At 33.9% G+C, this 25,353-nt stretch overlaps 1 protein-coding gene across 5 annotated transcripts in view; it reads left to right on the top strand.

The window, feature by feature from the left end:
- Window positions 1–1,138: 1,138 nt before the first annotated feature.
- Window positions 1,139–25,353, top strand: part of LOC122522427 (fasciclin-3) — a 240,718-nt gene continuing 216,503 nt past the window's right edge. For all 5 annotated transcript variants that reach the window (XM_043643517.1, XM_043643519.1, XM_043643518.1 and 2 more), the window contains exon 1: window positions 1,139–1,661. In XM_043643517.1, the coding sequence (XP_043499452.1) occupies window positions 1,574–1,661 (88 nt within the window). In that variant the 5' untranslated portion in view covers window positions 1,139–1,573. The remainder of the gene's footprint in view (window positions 1,662–25,353) is intronic.

Below are 25,353 nucleotides of genomic sequence, written 5' to 3' on the forward strand. Positions count from 1 at the left end.
CTCGATATCTATGCTATGCTATGCTCTGTGTTCTCTCCCTCTCCCTCTCCCTCTTTCTCTCCTCCTCTTTCTCTCTCTCTCTCTTTCCTTATCTCTATCAATCTATCTATCTTTCTCTCTCTCTCTCTCTCTCTCTCTCTCTCTTAGTTATCTTCTCGTGTATATCTTTGACCGGCTTCTCCGGTTTACCTTCATATCGCGATAACAATTTCGTGTCCCGTCGAACGCAAACACGCGAGCCTTCTTTACTTATACGAGCATACTTACCTGCGACGTTAGAGCAACCTGGACATGTTCAGCTTCACACTCTAAGATTCTTCTAATTCTTAGATAAATTAAAAATTTCTTTTTATCTAATTCTTAGATAACATTTTTTTTAAGTGAACGGCTTTTTTTATAATTTTTAAATAAACATTTTTCGATCAAAACTTGTTGAGTATAATAAAAGATTCTAATAGGAAAAAGGTAAACGCTTAATCGTCGAGAGTTGGTATTCAAAATTGATTTGATACATATTTGCGAGTTTAAAAAGAAAACGGGATAGATACATTAGTTCATCCGACAATTCTCGACGAATAAAACTTTCTTCTAATGAAACTTCTTGTAATAATGTAATATTTACCTCGAGAAACCAGCCAGTATATAGCATCATCAGCTCTATGGAAATCGTGTTATACAAATACCATGTTGTGGAAGAACTATCGCAATTTTTGCACCCTGTTATATATCAAAACTGTGTTTTCATGGTAGCATGCTATAAAAGGGTCGAGTGTATTATATGCCTTCATATAAAAAGAAAAAATATGTATTATCCGTTGCCCAGAAAGATGTAGAACGAATAAGAAGAATGAAAATGAAGAAATGTAGGAGGAAGAGGAGGTCGGGTAGAGGAAGAGGGGACAGGAGAAGAAAGGTAGCCGTTAGTATGTATTATTTCCGAAGAAAGAAAGAAAGAAAGAGAAAGAGAGAGACAACGCGTGCGTGCGTGAGTGTGTAATCGTAGGTTAGTTAAGTTAGAGGCACAAAAGTGGGGTACACGGTAAAGACGATAGAGATAGCACTATCGGAGGTGTTCGGTCGTTCTCGGCTGAAAACCGATGTCTCACGAAGCGGACCGAAAGTAAAGCGCGCGGCAGACGGTCTACGCGCGCCGAGCTCTACGGTCGTGATTCGACTGTGGCGATCGACTTGTAATCTTTTTATCTCGTGTGCTCTTTAACTCTAATAATAAATCAACTCCAATTTTGTTTCAATTATTCAAATAAATATTATTGAATAAAATTAAATATTAATTACGAGCTCCTGTTTCCTAGATATAAGGAAAAGATAAAGAAAAATAATCATCGTTCGCGCCTCGGTTTTGTTATTTCAAATTTGGTGTGATCGATCGAGTAAACAAACAAGTTTATTTTAATTATTCTTCAAATACTTCTGACCAACGGAAATTTGTTCTACCTATTGTTGGGGGGAACATAGAGAAAAAATATACGTTTGTTATATAGTTCTACACGAGCATAAAAGAAAAAGTAAGAAGAGGAGGAAGAAATAGAAGATAAACAGTGAGAGTTTGGTGATGTGCGCGAAATCAACGAAACCAGCAGCATTCACGATGTCGTCGTTCCTCTGGATCTTCGCCCTGCTCTATCCAACGATCATTCAAGGTGCTAACAAACGTCTACATCCTTTTCTCTCTTTTTTTCTCTTTATTAATATTATTTTTTTTTTTTAATTTTTTTTTCTATAATTTTGAACGCATATAGTCATGTATTTCGGTTTTACTCAAGGCAATTAATCGAAGATAGCTTATGGCGTTAGAAGATAACGGTTAACATATAATTAGTAAAGTCATTTGTAATGTTTCGACACGCTGTTACCTACCTATTATAAAAAAAAGATTAGAACAAAATATTATTCACTGATATAGAAAGAAAAAGTCTTCTTTTTCCACGTGTATCTTGGTATACATGTATTGCATCGTTGGAGATAGTTCCAATGGTTGGACGCCATTACGCGCGCACCTGGACAGTGGTATTTATGTTGGAACTTGTTAATTGTTGATCGTTTTCTTCATCAATTAGTTGTTTTTGTTTTCAAGAACAAACGTTTCTTAATCACCGTCTTGTATAACGTCGAATGATGTTATTTTTAAAATATGCCATGATATACAGAATTTATTTTAGTCCTCTATGGTTTCCGTTGGATATATGAATCATATATTTTTAAGTATCAAAGACATATTCGAGATATATTAAAATTTTTTTCTATCTCTTATTTTCGATTTGTTTACAAATTTAATGTATAAAATAGATTGTAAAAAACTAAAGAGTATATTTCTTGAAAGCTTTTTTATTACTATGATGGTTAAGCCTAACTTAGTTTTACGGTTTGCCAGGAAAATCAGTAATTTGAAAAATAAAGTTTCGTTTTAAAGAATTTTTTATTCATAGTGTGTTTCCTTTCTTTTTTTCTTTTATATTTTATATATACACAGTTTTATCTCTCTTAAACAAAATAATAAATAAATAAAAAGATGATAGCCATGGGGGAAATATCATTTTTACCGAGGAACGTTATGGTGTTTGTTGCGACGTAGATAGTAAAAAGGAAACGGTACCTACTCGTCGTTCGATTCGTTTGGTTCGCGTGTGAGAGTTCACGTATAGAATAAAATGGAAGAAGGTACGAGCTCGATATAACTATAACATAATCTATGATTATGCCCGAGAATCGTCAGAGTAAGTTTACCGCTACGACCACGTAATACTATTCCCTTCGTGTGTAAGATTCCCGAAGTCATGGCATGATGGAATAAATGATAAAGAAGATGGAGAAAGTCGTTTTCGTTTGACTCGCGTATGGTATTATCGTAACTATAGCTTCGTTCTGTATATATTACATTCCTATATATAGATATGTATGTAACTAACAATAAGAATATGATCGTATATATTGATACTATATATATGCATATATAGTGCACATGTGCATGCACATTCAATCATACATTGACGTTTTTTCATATATCCTAAAGAATATACAATATAAAACCAAAAAAAAAACAACAGAAAAAGAGATGATAATAAAACGTATGCAGAAAGTTTGATCTTTGATCATACTTCTCGAAAGTTTACGTATCGTTTTCTTTTATATATAGTTTTCACGTATGCTTATGCTCACTCGTATTGTTTTTTGAGTCGAAGTTTGTATTATTGAAAATTCGAAGTAACAGTGTTATAACTTCGACATTGTTATGAAAAAATATATTTATTAGATTTACCATTTTATTTTATTTTATTTTTTTCAATACAAGAAAAATAAAGAATTTAAAATTATTTCATCTTCATCATATTCGAGTCAAAATCAGTCGAATTTGTTTATGGTAAATTTAATTACATAAAAAGAAAAACGTTTTGCATTATTTCCGTTGTCGTTTCATCAAAAAGGAATACTTACGACTAGTCATTAAAATTTTCAGATACGTGGGAACAGAATCAGTTGGGGATAGGTATAAATATAAAGTAAAGGAAAAACGTGTAGGATCGATGAGAAAAGGTAGCTTTAGCAGCGAGCAGTTATGGAATCGTCATCGATTTAGACGGTTTAGGAGACGTATTCGACATCATGGAAATGTAAAAGACAGAGAAAGAGAGAAAGAGAGAGAGAAAGGAAGAGAAAGAAAGTGTGAGTTTAATGGTGGATATATAAATCGATCGATCGAATGAACGAACGAACGAAGACGCTCTTGTTGACGCCGATGACGACGACATTACGTCGCGACGACGACGACGACGACGACGACGAAGACGTCGGCGACAACGACGATGGCTATTAGTCTCGCTTTGTCTTTTTTCAATTCATTTTCCTCCTATTCCTCCTCCACATTCTCCTCCTCTTTCTCTTCCTCTTCTTTCTCTTCTTTCCCCTACTGTATTTTATCATCAAGGTCACGGCCAATACGTCCAACCGATCGAACCGTCGTTACTTTCGTTTCACATTTATGTCGGATTATTTCATGTTTATGAGTGTAACAATCTTTCGAATAGCCTTGAAGATGTTTTTTATTTTTTATATTCAATTGACCAATAATTGTTGAAAGTTTTATTAACCAATTAGTAAATACTCTCGTTGTTTATTTAAATATCAATTAATGAAAGTGTCGAAATTATTGGTCAACTCGCAATCAATTATGCATATACATGTGTGATGATTGTACGTCTATTTTTGTAGTTGCACTTTTTTTTTTATAGAGTTTAAACGCAAATAATTGGGTGGAAATTGTGGTATAAACTACTATACATTTTGTTTTGTCTATTTAGATATTATATGCACTAAAAAGTTCATAATTACTTTTGAACTATTTGTGTAGTTATTAGAAATAAAATGTCAGGTAGATAAAGAAAGAAACGATAAGCATAATCGAGTTTTCATCGTGCGCTTATTCCAAAAGTATTTCTCAAATAAACTTCGATTCTTAACGGCGTGCGTTTTATAAGTACGTATGTATTAGGATGGTATAAGTGTATTGAAAACATTAAAAGGCTCGTTCAAAAGCAAACCCATAGAATCATTGAGTTCCCGTTTGCTTTGAGAGTCGATCTTTTTCCCTATCTCTCTTTTTTTTTTTAATTTTTTTTTAATACTATTTCATTTTTTTTTAATCTTCTTTTGAACGTAGACGTTAGTAGATATCGCTTATCTCCCTTTTGAAATGTCTCTTTCACGAAAATGCGTTGAACAAGAACTTATTTTTAAATAGATAAATTGATAAAGTATTATGAAATTTGGGATAGAGTATATCGTGTTTATCTTGAATTCAGGTATTTGTGTATATGTTGTAGAACCATTTGACAAGCAAATTTATGAATATGATCGTTGGTTATTTAGTGATTCAGTCACTTAAACACTCCGTCATTTAGTCATTCAATCTGAACAGAAAGCGGAATGTAATGCGTTTTATCTTTTTTACCGTAAAAATATGAAAACAATGGTACGGTGCTCGAATCATTTCCTTCGCTTTATATTTTTTTTTTATTTGCTTCGTTCATTCATATGTTTTTATTATAATTACATTTATAATAAAATTTTTATAATAATTTTATAATAATGTTTTAATGAATTCGATGTCTTTTCATAAAAATTTCCTTTTGCAAACATTGGAAAAAATATCATGTTATAAAATGTTGTTAACGCATTCATATATGTGGGTATGTATTTATTTTTATATATTGAATCAGGAACGAGATATTTGTTTTTAAACCATGGATATTGATTTTTATTTCTTTCAATGCATCAACACTCATCCTTTACGAGGAATGACGAAATTACATATTGGATTTGTAGTTAAAATGTTCATACGTTGATATGTCCATATTTTTTATCCTATCACATTTTCGAGCATTTTTGTTATTATTGAAATCCCTATAAGAGAAACGACATAGTAAATTTATAAATTTTATTTATATTGGTCACATAACACAGAGTGAAGTCAAAAGTCTCTAGATTTTTAAATTTTATAATCTAAATAAAAACAATTAGCTTAAATGTTTCGAAAAAGAATAATTGATATTTAAAATCACCTGTGGAACGGTTGGAACGGTTTGAACGGCCTGTTTTTACTTCGAAAATTAAATTAAATAAATCTTTCGCGAGCTTTTTTATCTCTTTCATTTCTTTTTAGTACTTAATCGTTTTAGTAGTTTTTTGGAATTATTTCAAGTTATAGCTGTCGTAACACGCAAAGAAGAATTGTCTAGTAAAATAGCATTTTTCATCGTGATTATATTTACGATTCGAGAATGTCGGTAGCTTCGAGATTACCGTGAAAGCTTTTGTAGGTTTGGGTTAACGACGTGCATAGATGGCATCATTCCCCAACGCGCTCGTAATATATCTTTCTCGATTACGAGATTAAAAGTGTGATATAAATCGCTAGATGGCAAATTCTTTTTGGGTTTTTTGTTGTTATGTTTTTGTCTCTTTCTGTTTTTTCCTCTAACGCCGAAAAAGGTCCGGTTGGAACGTAGTTAGCAACAACGGATACCATCCAAAACGAAATCATTTCGCTTTATGGTTGATAAATTTTCGAATGTAATTCGTATCCGGAAAAGGTAGAAAGAACGCCTATGCATTTCGTATACGTATATATATATAAATATATATGTGTATATATATATCTATACATACCTAATACATGCATCCATACTTTGTCGTGGTCGTCGTCGTCATTGTTGTGATGGTTTTGGTGTTGGTGAAGGTGATGGTAGTGATAGTACGTACATACATCGTTGGAATTCGATTACCATGCAAAACAGCTTCTCCAGTGTAGATTTTTTTGTCCAAAAAGTTTCTTTACATACAAAGCAATAGAGAAAACAGTGAACGAGTTTGTTCGATAGCTAGAGCGTCCTTTGACAGTATTCTACGAGTATGTAAAACAAATAGGCATGACGTTCATTGATCTAACATAAGTTAACGGAGTAAATCAGATATTTATGTGATACCACGTTTTATTGATTTTCACGCATATTTTTTACTTCTCTCTCTCTCTTTCTTGTATTTTTCTTTTTAATCATACTTTTCATATTTGTTTCTTCGCATAACAAGAAATTCTACTATATTTATGTTTCTTAGCTCTATAAGATATGTATGTACTAGATAAGAAAGTCCGAAAATTATGTTAAATATTAATTAGATTAATTGCATACGTGTGAGTTAAGAAAGTAGTGGAGGAGGAAAGTTTAAGGTCACAATTATACAAAAGAGCAGCACCTTTCGTTCCAAGCGGTTGTAACTTAACTCGTGTTCACCTTGGACCATAAAAGAGGTTTCCAGTAAAAATGATGTAATCGTGTTGTGCATTAAACTCTTAGGCCTTGACTTCGCGTGCACGTTTACCGTGATTTTCATAGAAATTAAAGACCGAAATAAAATTATGAAAAAAAATAATGTATAATATATTATATATACATACATATATCGATCGATGTAATAGGCTTGTTTTCTTCCCTTTTGGTTTCGTTTTTATTATTTATTTTCACATAAATTCAAAAAAAAGATTATTTTTAATACGTCATAAATTAAAATTGAAAATTTTAAAATTAAAATTTTGTTCGGAACTTAGAGTTCTCAATTTCTTTTTATCCTGGTATTAAAATTATTCTTTATAATCTTATAATCTCTAATATAATTTCCTCCTTGCTCGAGATATAAATAAAGTGTATGATTTCCGTTTAAATCTTCTTATATTTCTAATAATGGTTCAGCTTAATCAATAAAATAATGAAATATTCGTGTGTGTATGTGTCTGTGAAAACACTTAAGCTTATAATTGTATGTATATATTACTGGAATAGTGAAAAATCCAGCAATGTTAGCAATACCCCAGCATTGTCTTCAATGCAAAGCGTTGTTTGACAAAGTTGGAAATAGAAGAATTTTTACGGACTTTTCCTAAGCATTAAACTTAATACTTAGGCATTCTATAGAACATCAAATGCTACTTACGCAATATTGAAAATAATACATTATCGGGCAACAGGCACACACAGACATACTCAACCCCCACAACACACACATCCCGCTCCCAACACACACACAAGCAATAGGCTGATTGCTATTATGTAGGGCCCACTTTTACTTATTGTAGGTGAAAATTATATTATGTTTAGACCGATATTCATAGAGATTTCCGCGGAAAATCTGTATCTTTTGTTGCCTATCGTATCGGAAGATAAATAGGCTTAGAACGAAATATTTTATATCTGGTTTTTTACTTTACCGGTTACTCATTTGTCATTCTCAAGAATTTCTAGGAAATGTGAGAAATATGAATACATTTCCGACTTTGTCAAAAAACGCTTTGCATTGATGACAATGCCGGGGTATTGCTAACATTGCCGGATTTCCCATTATTCCGGTAGCATATATATTTGACTAGGGCAATAACAGGATTTATAGTTTCCGATTTTAATTATCCGAATTAGTAATAATAAATTATATAACACATATATTATCACTTGTGTAATGAATAATTTTGATTTTTGTTTCTATTATATTTTCTTTAAAATTATGATAAAATACTCTAAAAAGATGGAACAAAGAATATTTTACAGTTTATTTTAGAAAAAGAAATACTAGAAAAAAGAATAAAGTGAATAAAAACATACTGTAGAATAAAGAAATTAAGGAAAAAAAGCTGGTATACAAAAATGTTTGTAAAACTTCTTTCTTCGATATCTTGAAAACAATTAAGTATTGCACCCTTTCGTACGGTGCAATGTAATGTCCTAAACGAAGTGTGTAAAATTTAAAAAAAATTCGGAAACTATAAATTCTGAGCTTACCCTTATAAGCTAAACGTAACCACATAGTTCTATATTGCATCCAAAATAGAATTGATTGATTCATTGATGTAGTTAACTGCCATTCGTTACACGCAATACTTCATTAGGTTCTTTTTTCATCGGGTGGTTAATAATAAAAAGTATTTTATGCTAGTATAATTTCATTTCTGCGGTATATTCAAACATATAAAAATGTATAGAATTAAATTTTTAAAAACGAGAGAAAAAATGAAACAATGCTTTAGATAAAAATATTTCCTTTCTCAATAATCTCGAAATGTACATACGTGTATATTAAGTTTAAATACCCAGGAGTTTCTCGAGTTCTTTTGCTAAATAATAATCATTCTATTTATGCAAAGAAAACGCGTATACGTAGAGCTTTATGTACACGTGAGTATCGGATATGTTTTTACAGTATGTTAAAACGTTCCTCGGTAAACACTGTGTCGTCACGTAGCAATTTTTATGCTTATTAGGTTTGTGGTAAAAACGTTGTATTTTTCGTATCAAAGAAACGATTCGATACACGTCACGATTTTACCATTAAAGTATCGTGCCACATTTATTAAGTTTCTTTATCTAAATTTCGTTAGTTCATTTCGTAACTTTTCAAATGGTGATTAGATGAATATCATCGAGATAAAGAGAATGTGGTATACGTAGGCGTTTTAAACAACGTGCGTGCGGAGTAAAACAATTCAAAAAAAGAATGTGGGTTACGTCACATGGTGGTTGTGAGTATAACGGAGCAGTGGCCTAATTACAATCTCTATTCCCCGATGCAACTAGAAAGGCAGGCGCGCGTAATGCATACGCAGAAGTTAGTTTGTGGTAGACGATTGCAACATACCCAGTTATGATAGATAGGCCGTGCGAACTATATCCCCAATCCATATAATATCTCTTATGCCAGTTAATTAATTTCTATATCGTTTATACGTTATATGAAACAAAAGAAAAATTCCCTTAGGGTTGCGTTAGTTTCTCTATACAATTAACGTAATTTACGCTCGAAGTAAAATGCTCTCTTTCTCTTCCTTTTTTTGGATTCTCTTTCCCCTTTTCATTCTTTCTCTCTCTCTCTCCTTCTCTTCACGAAGGTTTAGCAGGGTAGGAAAAAGTAGCAGGATTAAAGTAGAAAACTTTGAAAAAGCGAACTTTAATAATCTCAAAGCTGGGGCCGTTCTTAACGCGTCAAGATTTAATTACTCTTTCGTTCCTTTTTTTTGTATTTTTATTATTAATTTTTTATGTTTTCTCTTTTTTCTCTTTTTCTTCTTCTTCTTCTTTTTTATGTTCGATTTGTTTTACATTTTGTTTCTTCTTTATCCCGCGAGATAAATCATGGTACGATACTTCGGTAAACAAGAAAGTTTACGTTTATTATAGAGTTTTGTTAACACGTAGGGGCTCTATCTCCTCGTTATATTATCGTTAACGACGATGTTCGAGTAATATTATTATGTTTTTCTGTAACAATAGGAAATAATATAATGCACATTTAACAGACTTATTCGTGATTCTCAAATGATACTCGAACACAATCTCTCTCTCTTTCCCTCATTCTATCTTTTTCTTTCTTTTTGTAAGCTGTAACTCCTAAACGACTATTTCAGCATTCTTATCTCTTTATTACGTAGTGATAACTCGAGGCGATGGAGCGTTTAGCGCAAAAATCACGTTCCCACAGCTCGCAGGACTTCGAGGAAGAAGATATCGGTGTAATAGTGCGCAACAATGGCCCGTTCGTTCGTTCGTTCGTTCATTCGTTCATTCGTTCATTCGTTCATTCGTTCGTTTGTTCGAGATTCTCCTTCTTCTCATCTCTCTTTGGCTCTTAGCTAATCCCTTCGACTTACGTAAGATCGTTTAACGGCTTTTCCCCTTAAACGCGTCACACCCATACATTTAAAGCTGTTCAGTCTATCCATCTATATACTCGTGCATGTAACGTCTTGGGCGTGAATATGTACAATGTCGATCCCTTTCTCCCTATTCTGTTCACTTTCCGTATGAGTTTCACAAAGGAATTGGAGAACTTCGGAATCGAAGGTGGGTCGTTAAGAAAAAGGCAAAAAAGATCTATCTATCTATCCAGTTAAGCTAGCTAGCTATCTTTCTATTCTTGAAGGTGAAACGTTACGTGACAGGTGTGTCCCACATTTACGTTCACATTCACATTGATGTTCTTAACAGGTTCTTCTTCTCTTTTCTTTTTCTCTTTTGCTTCTTCTTGGAACAGGTTTAGGTTCGTCTAAATCTTTCGAATTATTTCTTGCTTAAGAGTGTTCCATGGTTTAGTAATTATTATTTCCATCTTTTTGGGTCTTTTGAAACAAAAATTCAAAAGGAATATTAGCTAGAATCCAATATGTTCACAAAGTTCATTTGGTTAAATGTTCACTTTGGATAATGGTAATAGTCCGCAGTACCGTAATAAAGACGTTTATCGTTAGCTGTTTATCGATTTCTACGCTATGTGAGAGAGAAAGCCACTTTTCTCTACATACGTATGCAATCTATGTATGTATGTATGTGAGCATGTTTGCAGTTATATATCTACGCGCTATCGCCTATTTATGTACGTTGAATCTCTATCTGGCGCGATCATGCCTCTCCCCCGACGAAAGTACGTATCGCTCATCGTGGTGCACCTACTCGGCCATAATTAATAGAATTCGAGGCTAGTAGAGCTAATAATGCGTTAACTCTGTGGTCGATGCTTCACTATGGATAACACTCTACTAGTATAATAGTCAGCGTTTGGAATATTATTGAAATATATCGATTTTTAATTCTCTGATGTTTATTTTTAAATAATTAATTAATTAACTAATGTGTGTGCAAGCGATTCTTGTGCGTTAACACCTTGACTTTCGTTACCATTATTCTATTTGCTACAAATATAATATATATTATAATATATATATTTATTATCGTATTTTAATTCCTCGATGTTGATATGATTAATAATTCAGTGATATTCGATTTGTAATAATAAAATTTGTTAAAAATAATAACAGTATGAGGTAGCCAAGTCATTAATCGGAAATGATCGTCAATGTGTGTTTTTAAACGAAGTATTTAAGCGAAGCTACGAAGCGAATCGACGATAGAGGATATCGACCTGTACGCGAAGAAAGAGCACATGGTCATGGAAAGGGAGTTCTCTACGATTCGAACCAACAGTTTCTCCCTATAACGCGGCTTTCTCTGTTGTTGACTGGCCAATCGTGGTTAGGTAATATCGGCTGGCTAGTCCTTCCTCCGATCATTTTCTATGCGGCGGAAATAGTGATTCTTTCTCTCTCTTTCTTTATCTCTCTCTCTCTCTCTCTTTCGTTTATTTTTTTATTTTTTAGGAAAATTCTTATCTATTAGCTCTTCCAACGAAGCGTGAATTCTCCGAAAGAATTTCTTTCTGAATGAAATCTCATTTCTTTCATTCTCTCTCTCTCTCCCTCCCTCTCTCTCTCTCTTTCTCTCTTTCTTGATTTCTCACACCATCTCGGACGTCGAATTTCGAACGGCAGCTGCGAACAAGGGCGAGAGAGTCCTTTCCAGGCGAATTGCCAAGTTTCCCCTTTTGATCCTCGGATTCGCATGATTTACCGTTTTGATTTTGCGAACGCCTCGTACGAATTTACAACACCGAGAACCGAGATCGTCTCGGTGATGCGAGTAATCATCGCCGAAAGCGGATAATCCTTCGATGCTATATATTTCCATGGTCTAACTCTCTCTCTCTCTCTCTCCTCTCTTTGCTCCTCCACACACACACACGCACACACACACTCACATATACACATACGCCTGGTAGGGTAGTTCTCGTTCGTTCGTCCGTATGTTCGTACATCATCGAATTTTAATTGGAATTCAATTTCGCGCTCTAGTTTCGCGGCTTCTCGCTAAAAGCTAGTCATCGGTTTTTCATCGGCATGCCGTGCTCATCGAAATCTACTTAATTGTATGAAATACGTCAGGCTTTACAAATTTTTTTAATTTTTTTCTCTCCTTGCTTTCTTTTATTTCATTGCTTTTTTTTCCCCACCCCTACACCTTGTGGTTCTTTTTTTTCTATCTCTCTTTTTAACCGGTGTAAGTCAAGTCACGTAACTTTTAGCAAATTAGCGTTGAAAGATAAGACAAGTTTAGTTGGATAGCTCGAGGAAGTTAAACGCTTTGTTACCTTTATCATTATTGTTATACTTATTTCCGTCAATGACTTGCTTTTTCTTTTCTCTGAAAAACAAAAAAAGAATATTAATGTTAAAATAAACTTTTGCTAAATAAATGTATCTTTGTGTTTCGTTAGTCGAGAGAGAGATAGAGAGAGAGAGATAGAGATAGAGAGAAAAAGGAAACGTTTGAAAAATCGTTTACAACAATAAATAAATTGTTGGTGAGAGAGAAAGAAACGGTGCGTTTTGTATACATACATTAGCGCGATTACGAGGATTTAATTAATACGATACACGTATATGTACATATATATTTATCTATACATATATATATATATATACGTTCGTGAAACTCAGCGTACAAACGTTGGAATTGGAAAGTTGCGCGCTGCTATCGATGGAAATCGAGAGAGTCGTTCTGAATTCGAAATCGACCGGGTTACGGTGTATGTCAATATTGAAAATGTATCGAGCGAGATAAACGTCTCTGTTATGCGATCTGAATTGCAAATGCAATTTGGAACGCGTCTCTCCCTTCCTTCTTGCGGAACTCGCGATCGGAAGGTACTGACTTTGCCTTGTCGTTGCTCGTCCTTCTATTTATCTATCTGAAATAATTCGTCGTTGTTGATAGAGAGAGTTAAATCGAAACGAGATGAGATCAGATGAGACCAGACCAGATCATACCATATCATACTGTACTATACTATACTATACTATACTATACTACATCATACCATACCATATCTTACCATACCATACCATACCAGACAAAATGAAGATCGTCATAATCAAGCTCGAACGAGTATAAATAACCAACTCTTAAATAAAATCATTCATTTTAAAAGTTATTAGTAAATCACACAATCTTAATGTTACAATTAGATATTTATTTTATCTAATGTTGATCTCATTCGTAAAACAGTTTTATACTCTTTTTTATCATTTATTTTCTTGAACATTAATGAATCAAGAATGTTAATGTTTACGATTAACATATGGAATAGGAATTTAAAGCGTTTATGAAATCTTGTCATTCTTATGTATATATTTACGTTTAATATAAGTAGATGGAGGAAAAAAACAAGAAAAAAAGGAAATACGTAAATCGACGGTATGGATTTGTGGTAGGGAAGGAGAAGGGCCACAAGGGAGAGAATCGACTTGGTTCTCGTATATCACTATCATTTTTTTCCGACATAAAATCGATGTCGGCCAGCGTATGGCGGCCAGCTATTTCGTAAAATATGTTCCGCATAATTTAGAATACATAGGACAGAACTACCGGTTTCTCCCTTCCCATATCTCTTTCTCTCTCTCTCTCTCTCTCTCTCTTTCTTTTTCTCTCTCTCTCTTTCACTCTCTTTTCCTCGTTTTCTCGTTTCCATGCTATGCTATAACTGGATAATCAGAAATAGACCTTTCAGATTCCAATTATCGATTCCATTCATTATGAAGTACGCCAGTAGAGTAATCAAGTCGAAAGGATGATTTTCCCTCCCTACTTCCCTTTATTTTTCTCTCTTTTTCATTCATTCAAACATATGCATGATCTATCCATTAACATCTAATAAATTTCAAGTAAGAAACAGACGAGACATTGTCGTATTCCAGACGTCTCAACTGTAAAGGATGAAAGTCGTAACTAGTTTCTTTCTTTCCGTTCTAATACTTTTAACGACATGAAGGAGGAGGAGGGTGTCCAAGAAGGGAGAAAAGAAGGAAGGAATGAGGAGGAAATGAGTGCAACGAGAGTACGTAGAACCACGCTTAAAATTCATCTTTCTCATAGTAGTCGTTCGCTCGGTCCAACTGTACTTCCTTCTTTATCCTCTCTCTCTCTCTCTCTCTCTCTCTTTCTCTCGTTCCGCTTTCTTTCTCTTACCAGATATAATTGCTTTTTCTCTCGGGCGATTGGACATCCATTTCGACAAAGCGAGAAGAGTGCCCCTTGTCTTTCGAGTCGCTCAAACGTCACTATCATCGTTTCTGCTTTCTCATTGCTAAGTTCCATCTCTTTCTCTCTCTCTCTCTCTCATTTTTTTTCTCTCGTTCTATTTTATAGTAACCAGATTTTCTCTCTGTAGGGTCGTTCAATGAGATATAAATTCCATTCTCTCGAGTAGAAATTATGCTTGTTGTATTCCTTATAATTTCAGTCGTTGAGATCATAATTTTTAACTTGAGACGACAGAGGAGACGTTCGTTTTACCGAATGATAAAATACAATGTTTAAGTGTATATGTAACCTTCTTTTACGCGATGAACGTGTACAACTGTTAAAGAGAGAAAAGTGTATTGACCTCTCGCAGCAAAGTACCGGCTGCTGGTGCATCAACTTGATTGTATGGATTCTTAATGCACGCAACGAACGGCTTACGAAACCCCGTTAGCAATCGTGGAAGCCACTTCAAGAAGCTTCTCATTTTTTCTTTTTTTTTTATGTTTAGTCTTTGTTTAGAGAAAAATAACAAAGGAGAAAATTGATTGCACGATCGAAGAGGAAAAGATTGTTATTCATAATTTATAATCCTTCTACTTTTCCTCCTCTTTTTCTTCCATCCTTTGCTTATATCAAAAACCACGTCAATACTGGCTGTTTCAATTTTTTGTTCAACCGCTCATCAATTTGATCAATTGTTTTATTTATATTTTTTTTCTAATATTATATTTTCTAATTTCGTTCGTTCATTCTTGGTTTCATTCGTTCGTTTAAAAATGACTCGGTGCTAACGACGTTATCATACGAAAGAAAAAGAGGGTCCTTGAATGTATGAAGAAACTCATCGTTCTCTCATGTATATACATATATGTATATACATATATAGGTATATATACATACATACATATCTATATAAAAGCGGATATACGTTCCACGACTGCAAATTCCAACGTACATACATCCACCACGAGAGACTGCATTCCGTCGCGTAACATTCTCTCACGGAATTCATATAATCATTTTATTATCCGAGTTACGCGGAAAAGCATATTAATTGCGAGAAGGACCAAGACCCCTTTCCCCCCCTCTCTCTCTTCCTCTCTCTCTTTCCCTCTCTCTCCCTCTCTCTCTCCTTCTCTCCTTCTTTATCTTACACTCTCTTCCTGCTCCTTCGGGAAGGACATTCGAAAAGAACGCCGTTTCTCTCCTTTTGGGACAAAGCCAAATTCGTTCCTTGTCCTGTCTTCTCTTTCTTCCTTTCTCTCTCTCTCTTTTCTAAAAGTAAAGGATTCTGTTAGGGTGCCAGCTAGGTTTTCAACGTACATGCTCGAACGTCGATTCGGGATTCACTTTGCAGGATCTTCGTCTTCAAGGGACGTTAATAAAGTTTTCTCTTTCTTTCTTTCTTTCTTTCTTCCGCCATTTGGTAAGGTCGAGAATTTCCATTCTCTATTCTTCGTGAATCAAGCAATTTCTCCCTCTCTCTCTTTTTCTTTTCTCTCATTTACTCTCCCGAGTTAGGAGCATCCATTGCGATCATAGATCTGCAACGTCGGCGTTGGAGACGGTAGCAAGGTCGTAATTACCCTGGCGCTAGTACACTCTTGGGGGCCACTAACGTTACCACATCGATCCAAACGTTAGCACATAGATTTCATAGGATCCGCTTATGTTCGTGAACATAAACACCCAGGAAAATCCTTTTTCTCTAAGTAGAGTCAATAGGAAATCTATATTTCGGATTTAAGCCAATTATTGTAGAAGGAGGATGAAACAGCTACCTTTAACAGCTAGATTTAAAGATTAAAGATATTTCTAATTGGATCTTCAAGATTCGATATAGTCTTTCCTTTTTATTATACCATAACACGGATTAAATAATGAAATTTCATGATAAGTAGATACTTTAATGAAAGCGAAATGAAAAGGTTGGTAGAAACTAATATAAGGCTTCGTTCTTAAGAATCGACTATAAAACGAATCAAGGGTTGGGGGAAGAGTATGCTCAGAGCTAACGTTTAATGGTACTACCTACGATCGAGAAAGGTAACTATCCTAATTTCTAGTTCGTATTCGCCCTTTGCACGCTAATGTTAGTAGTATTCAGCTAGTAGGGAACGTAGGTCGTAGTAAAGGAAACGAAGAAAGGAACAAAGCGTGTTGTGGAGGCCACTTTTACTCGCGGTCGTTATATGTACTTCCTGGAACGTCAGAGAAGGTACCAGCAAGGAAAGCCGGTCGAAGGGTTCAAGGCTGCCACTGGGTTCAACGTTCCCTCTAACGAAGAAAGATAGAGAAAAAGAAAGAGAGAGAGAAGAAGAAGAAGAAGAAGAAGAAAAGGGAATGACTCCTCCTTTCCCTCCTCTTTATTCTTTTGCTTTTGCTTTTGAAGTGTTTCAAAAGAAAATTAACTATTTACGTTAGACGATAGTTATGACGAAGCTGAGAAATACTGGCTTAACTCACTATTATTTTCTTATTTTTAATGTAACGTGTGTGGGAAGGAAAAGGGGAAGGAACATAGTTTTCTCTACTACATCGTACGTTTGATTTTCCTAGCTGTTATATCGAGAAACGATAGGAGATAATGCTAGTCCGTTGTTATCGATTCCAAGCAAGGAAAAATATGCTACCGATAAAAATGTTGCCTTTCGTATTCGTTATCTACATTTACTCCTATACTATCGTTAAAATAATAAGGTTGTGCATTGTGTATTGTATATCTTTCCTCCTTCCTCTCTTTCTCTTTCTTTATAAAGCTTTTTATATTTACTCTTCGCACAATTTTTAAAGAAATAGAAATACAGAAGAGATTATCGGAAAATCGACGAGTAAATCCCAATAACGACAACTACGACGACAAGTTCAAGTTTTCTCTCTTTCTCTTTCTCTCTCTCTCTCTCTCTCTCTCTATTTCACTATATTTTTCTCTTACTCTCTCTCTGTCTCTATCTATCTCTCCCCTTCTAGACGAGAAAAATTTAAAAGCAAATCGAATTCACATTTAACGATTGCATCGTCGTCTCTCATACAGATTTAAAACTCTTATCGCTATTTATCGGTCGAATTTTGATAGTTTCATCGTGAGAACCCCCAGGGATTTCGCGACGTTTTATTTATATCGTTACGTCGAAGAGATTTCCTTTCGTATAGAAGGTATAGAAAATATAGAAACGTTAGACGTAAAACTCGACTTTTATACTTCGTCGCCTTCCAATAACCTTCTAAATCGTCTAGAATTGACAATATCCTTCTTAACTTTAATTCTACCTTAGCAATTTCTGGATCTCATATGCCATAAATATATACATACGAATTTCTATTAAAATTGTTCGTATTTCTGTGCGGAGCTCATGAAAAATTACACATACATACACCTGTATGGACAACTCTCCTCGATAGTAAATAGTATTTAAATAAAAATCTACTTATTATTGTAAGTTATAGATAATATTGTAAAGAATAGTCGAGTGGTAAAGCCACAGGCTGGTGCGACCAATCGAAAGGAGTCGAGAAGATATAACCGTCGAGCGTGTCTCGTGTGTTATCCGAGTTGGTTTCTCCTCCTCCACCATCTCCTCTTCCTCCTCCTACGTATTTGCGTCCATGTGTTTCTTTCTTCTCTCTGTGTATATATATGTCTGTGTGTATAAGTTTAAGTATGAGTATGAGTTTACGTGAATCGGACACGAAGGAGAAAAGAGGAAGGAGTAGAGGTAAAGAGAGAAGGACGAAGAAGCGGTCGGCCGAGCAAGACCGGTCCGACAGGTTTCTTGGTTCTCGAGGAGTAGGCGAAAGGCTCTTCTACTCCGTTAGCCTCTTTCTTCGGTTCTTGGGGACTCGACCAAGAGAAGCTTGCTCTGGGGTGGACACCTTTTTCTCTTCTCTCTCTTTTTCTTATACGGTCACGAACGCTTATTCCAACTTCACTTGGTGGAGTGTCCACGACATCGACCATCGTAACGGACTCGAATTTTCAACAGTAAAAGCTTTAAATTATATATATATGTATCTCTTTCTCTCTTTCTCTCCTTCTTTCTTCTTCACATTTTGTCTTTTTTGTAATCTTTATCAGTAACAAACGTAAGATGTGAGACGTTAGACGTTAGACTTTAGACGTTGGTAAAGTTGAGGAGCTAGAAACTAACGAGCTACCTGTAAAAGAGTCTTAGTCATCGTCGTCGTTCGCGTCGTCGTCATCATCATCATCATCATCCTTTTCATCTTCTTGACTCTATCCAAGCAAAGATCCTCTCTGACTTAAACTCGGATAAGCTTCTCCCTCTTGTATATAACAAATTTTCACGTCAACCTCTCGACCTGCTTTCCTTCCACGAGCTTGCCATTGTAGTTGTGTAGTAGCAGTAGTTGTAGTAATAGTAATACCTCATCCACTACCTTTACCGTTTTATTCTATAGGAAGCTTCCGACTTTGCTTTTCCCTGCCATGAGGCGTGGCTCCATCTTTTTTTGGGAAACTTGCCAAGATCACTGTTTATAAATGTCTCTTTGAGACAGAGATGTCATGCCTTTTCTTTCCTTCTTCCATTTCTTTCTTCTATTTTCTTGTAGCAAGAAAACTAGACAAAATTGCAGTACTTTTTAGGTAGATAGTAACAGAGTCTCTTTATCTAAAACATTCTTTTGACTTTTCAATTTTGTTTCTTTCTTTCTAGTTTTGTTCTTTTCTTTCATTTTCTATTTTGATTTGGCTCGATTCGAAAATACCATAGGCACGTGCAAAATTTAACCATAGATTTCGATGAATAATTTGCTTTTTTAAGTTACTTTATCTAAAAGAAAAAGAGAGTAACAGAGAGAAGGAGAGAGAGAGAGGATAGGTAAGAAAATGTCCGAGGATTGAATTTTACTTTGCATTTAAACTCGAATTACCAGAGTGAAAGTAGTATGCATATAATATCCTATTCGAAGTATAGATAATTCAAATAATAGAAATTTGCTTATGTTTCAGAAGATAAGAATTAGGATTAATTTTCTCTTACCTTCTCTTTCCTCAAGTTTCTTTCTTTCTTTTTTTACGAATCATCTGATCAAACGTTAAATTTATTGCAACCTCGGTACCGTGCAAACCCGTTTCAGCTTTAAGACCACCTTACTGTAGAGCCAATTGAACGAGATGGTCCATCGACCTTACCTGGCCACGAACGATCGTTTCACACTTGCCAATCCGTTCTTCCCTGTATTCCTCTTTTTTTTCTCTCTCTTTCTCTCTTTCTCTCTTTCTTTTTCTTTTTTCATTGTTTTCGCTTCTTTCACTTTGTCCAGTTTTGTGGTCTCCCTGTGCCTCTATCTCTCCCTTCCTGGACTATGGGATCTTTGCCAAGATTCCCGTTTGTAAACGCCAGAAACAATATATAAACTTATCACGACACAAGGAGAATTGAATAGTTTCTTAACTGAAAGTTTGATGCCACGATTTTGGATGTCTTGTCATAGTATTTTTGATTTTACTTATAAAAAGAAAAAGTCTCTTAGCTACGTTTTGGAGTTGGCTCAAGATTATTTTTTTGTAATTTGTGTATGCGTTTGTATAAAGTCGGATGGAGATTTATAAATAAATTATTCTTACTTATCAATGAAATAATATATATCTAATAATGTTTTTTTTTTATAGATAAATTATTGGTATTACATTATTTTTTAAATCTCTCAGTATCTCGGTGTTAACGTGGAAATAATCTTTATGAAATAAAGAAATAAATATAAGAAGAATGATTCATGTACGAACGTATATACATACCTCCACAAATGACTATATACAATCTTATCGAGTCTCGTAAAAAAAATTCATGCAATTTATTATGAAGTTATGCGCACGCAAAGCAAAGAGTTAAGAGTCTTGTTTGCTTTTTTTTCCGGGAATCGAGTCGATGAGAAATGTAATGGAAATAAGGGGTAAAAAAAAGGGAAAAGGAAAAAGAAAGAAAGAAGAAAGGAAAAGAATACTTTGCTATGCGCGTGAACACGAAACGTTGACGTTATCGGTCACGAAACTTTCGCTTCGCATCAGTCAGCACTTTTCTCAGTTTCCTGATCCGCTCTGGCGATCATTCTGCTAGCTCTAAGATGGTTCTCAAACGATCAAGTAGTCCGGTATTGTTCCTTAGCTAAGCGATTTCGCACGAAATGCACTTACGCACGGAAAGCAAGAGGCACGCGTTCATAGTACAAGAGAACGAAAGAGAAAGATAGATAGACTTCGATATCGAGGCAACGAGCGTGAATTAGTCGCCGTTTAGAGTAGCTAGACGAGAACGACCAAACTTTACAGTCCCTAGTGGTTCGTAATAATTATTATCGCACTAACGATCTTCCTTGCTTCTAATTTCAGAGTACATTTTCTATACTTCTAAAGGTATATCTTATATATCAACAAATAAAAATATATATCTTTAAATAATTAATAGGAAATTTTAGCAAAAATGTATGTTGTATAGATTATGTGTATAAAAGAAATAATAAGGAAAAGTTACTTTGAAAAGAAAAAATTAATTTTAAATAAAAAATATCTCAATAATGGGAAAGTTGGTAGAAGTTAGCAAGAAATCGAATATTCGATGAGTTAGTTAAGTTTTTCCACGGCCAATGTCGTTCTTTTGAAACTATCTTGTTCCCGCTATAGTAAGTATTAGTAATAGCAGTAGTAGTATAGTAGTAGTAGTAGTAGTAGAGTAGTAGTAGCAGTAGTAGTAGTAGTAGTAGTAGTAAGTAGTAAGTAGATAGGGACGAACGTGGGACGAATGTGTTGTACGGAGCAAGTATGGCGAGTGGGATGAGAGACGGTTAGTAGTAGACGGCCATACCAACTGAAATTTCATCCTTCGTAGTAGGCGTCATACACAATTTCGCCTACACTACTTGCCAACCAAGTGGAACCGATTTCCGGCGTTCCTCTTCTCGTTACACCCTTGACATCGTCGGAGAGAAGATAGAGTTGCTCGTGAGAAAGAGAAAGAGATTCAACGAATAAAATCTAGTAGAGTCGTCTTTGGTTATTCTCGAAGCACCTAAAGGATTTATTCTGGATCATCACATTTTAAATTATCAAAAGTCTGACTCTACCTATCATAATTAAGAGATCAAACAAATTTATTTTCTATTTGGAGATTACAAATTTTCCATCAAAAATATATTATTTTACAAAAGTTGATAATTGTCAAATTCTTATTTTTTACTTTCAAGTAGAGGCACTCTTCTTATTCTTTCCATCTTCATTGTGATAAGACCTTCGTCCTTTTAAAAAGAGCTTGATTTGAAAGTTCCGTATTTGAAATTTTCGTTACTTGCCAAAAACGTTTCTCGGATCAAACGAAATTCCGACTATCTCTCTATTTCTCTTCGATGTCATATCTAGATAGCAAAGGTTAACCAAGAGAAAACTAACGTATTCGAGAAACGTAGTTCTGGTTAGTAGCAAAGCATCTCCTCTTTGTCGTCGTCACCTGCTTCGAAGCAAGCAAGCAAGCAAGCAAGCAAGCAAGCACGAAGGAAGCAAGCAAGCAAACCCCTAGCTAGCTGGTCTCTGGTCATTTGTATTCCATATGCAACGTTCGTAACGTCTAGTCAACAAATTCTCGAATCGGACACGAGATTGGCTATTTCCGAATTGCCCTTTTTCTTTTTCTTCTTCAATGACGAAAAGGAATAGATAAAGAGGAAATACCTAGTCGCATCTCTTTGATCCTTGATATATTCTTCATTTTGTCTTATTTTTTTGCTTAAATGCTAATAAGTGTTTTTCTTCTTTATTATTTTCGAAATTATCCTTAAATATAATAATCGTTATTTAATCTCTATTTCAGTCGTCATTAACTATTAACGTTTTTCTCTGTAATGTATAAAAATAGAGATAATTATTTCTTCTAGATGAATTCAAGAAAGAAAAATAATACTCGAAGTTAGATCCCGAGGCGATAATTATTCTTACTGAACGACCACGTTCTACGTTTGTTGAGAAACGAGGCAGTAGAAAAAGATTGTGCTGTCAGACAGATAGTAGTTCTTCGATAATGGGAAAGTGGAACGCGGAAAATATTTCTATCTTCGACTTGTTCCTTTTTACGTTGCAGTTTATTTTTTTTTGTTACTGTTGACCAGGAGAACAAAAGTATAAGAATATATTTCCATGGATATATATTATATACATATATTTTTGTTTTTAATTAATTAATATAATTAATATAATTATTTATACTATTAATAGCAACATTCGGAAAGAAACCTCAGGCGATTAAAAGTTGCGTTAAAAATTTTTAAATACGACTGTACACGTGAATGCATACAGTCCCGTAGTTCTATAAATGTTCTTTATGTTAGTTGAGAGTGTTCTAGCAAGAATCCCGAGAAAGCGTTTCCTTTCGTTAAACAGTTTTCCACGCTTTGAGAATAATCTCTTGGTATATATGTACGTAGTTACGTGTGAATCGTCGTGTAGTCTCTTCTTCTACAAGATTAAAGAAGACGAAGGAAAAGCATTCGCTGTTATAGTCCGATAATTCTATCTTCCATTTCATAAACCGATTAAAAAGCATCGTTGCTTATTAATGGTTCGATTTATGAAACTTAAGTGGATTTAACTATTATTAAAAATTACTTCGGGAAACAATTAAAAATAAAATAATAAATCTTTTCACATACTATTAATCTCGATTTGGTTTTTAAAAACATTTCTTTTTATCAACTGATATTTATTATAATATTTACGAAGACAAGAATTCGTTTTTATTCCAATGAAATTATAATATCTTATCAATAGAGTTATTTCTTATAATTTTTGTCTAGTAATTTTGTCAATGTAATTTTTTTCTAACAATTTATTTGTCATTTTCACTAGACGATGATTAACTTTGAAAATAATATAAATTTTATTTCTTAATGAGCTTTTTTGAAGGTTGAAAGTTATTTCTCAACTCATAATCAATGTCTTATCAGGCATTGCTAAGTGGTAGTTAAACGGACTGAATGCAGTGAGCATGCAATCGAGATAAAGCGAGACTCCCTATGGCACGTGATGAGTATAAAATATTAGTTAGCCTTGAACAGTTGCGCAACCCTGACGCATCATCGTGCTCATTCGTAATTGTAAATCTAACAAATATTATTCTTGGTAAGAATTGTAGATAAGTCTATAGTAAATGGTAATCAAATATCCACAAGATACTAAAATAACGTAGTAGATATTTCAATCATTTTGCTTCTTTCAATCTTAATCGATAAGTTTGACAAATTTCATTCACAAAATGTGATGAATGGCAAATGAAAAATATACATGTTCGTTGAATTAGATCGGTGAACTTAAAAATTGCCTTCTCGTATAAGAGTTCGTTTCATTCTTGGAAAGCAAACTGGCTCACCTTCGTATAAGCGTTCTTCGAGCATGACTCATTACAAAATGGCTGATGCACTGTCTTCTTCGCACGTATTGCATAGCGGTGTTGCGCTATATTACCCTTTGGAACAATCTTACATTATAAGTTATTATACTTTTCCTATATGATGAAAGATAAACATTAATTGGTTGCATAAACGTGTGTAATATAAAAATAATAAGTATACATACTCTGTTTAAATAGTCGAATTGTATTATAATGAAATTAAAATATTTTTCAAGACAAGAGTACTTAAAAAGAAATCATTAATTGGCTTTTAACGTTGTTTATCAATACATTTTACATACATTACCTATATATAATGTAATCAAATAATAATTACTATTATGTAATGTTCAAATCATTTAATTGCATTTTAATATTGTTTAATAATACGTATTCTATAAATATAATGTAATTAAATAATAATAATTATTATTATATAGAAATAATGTTAAAACAATTAGGGTGAGTCTATATATTTCAGATCATTAAACGAAATAAAATTTCTCGTATTTAACAAGGTATTTATTTTTCATAGATATGTTTTTAACTATTGTGAAAGAATTTCGATCGCAGTTAGAAAAGAGAATAATAATAAGAAGAAGTGAAGGAAATACTCATCGAGTTTATCGAAGAAGTAGAGGTACTTCACGTGGATTGGCGAGAAACGTGGAGAAACTTTCCTTTCTATACTATAATTACGTGTCCGTTCTCGTTACTGGAAAGAAATTTACTCAGATCGCAGGAAATTCTTGCTCGTAAAATTCTCAATACTTTTCGTTCATACTATATATATATATATATATAAAACTATATAAATATATAGTTTCTTTTCTTATATTAGTAACGAAAAAAAATTAGTAAATTTGTTCGCGTCTGTTTCTTTTTTCTCTCGTACTTCATTTTGTTTCTCTTAGTAAAGTTTCTACTATTATTCTAATTTATCTAGAGCGTGAAAGTGGATTATATCGTAGTAGACAAGCACTAACGGTACCGTAGTAGTGCAAAACGCGTTAATAACTCCTAATCTCTCTCTCTCTCTTTCTCTTTCTCTCTTTCTTCGTTTTAGGAAGCTCTAATCTGATGAGTATGTTTTACATACTTATGTATGCATATTAAAGCTTACTAAAATATGTATAGTATGTATGATTTCTTTCTATTGGATGATAGGAAGTCATACCTCGTAATGATAATCCATGTTAGGGTAATCGGATACTACCTTCGTCTAATGTTTCATCCTCTTTTCGTTTAATTCGTAGTCAGGAAGGATAAGCCGAGCATGAAGAGGGTCAACGAAATTCGAAGCTCTATAAAAAGGAAAAGTCTAATAGTTATATCGCATGTCAATAAAAATAGTAATTTCAAAGTTTTATATAGAATACATATATAGTAAAACATAAAAAATAAATTGATAAGAAACAATTCGCATCGAGAAGGTACCGTCGAAAGGAATCATTCTGTACAAAAAGTGTACACGTATCTGCAATCAGAAT

Source organism: Polistes fuscatus, unplaced genomic scaffold (assembly GCF_010416935.1).
Source record: "Polistes fuscatus isolate 324 unplaced genomic scaffold, CU_Pfus_HIC Scaffold5, whole genome shotgun sequence".
Taxonomy (NCBI): domain Eukaryota; kingdom Metazoa; phylum Arthropoda; class Insecta; order Hymenoptera; family Vespidae; genus Polistes; species Polistes fuscatus.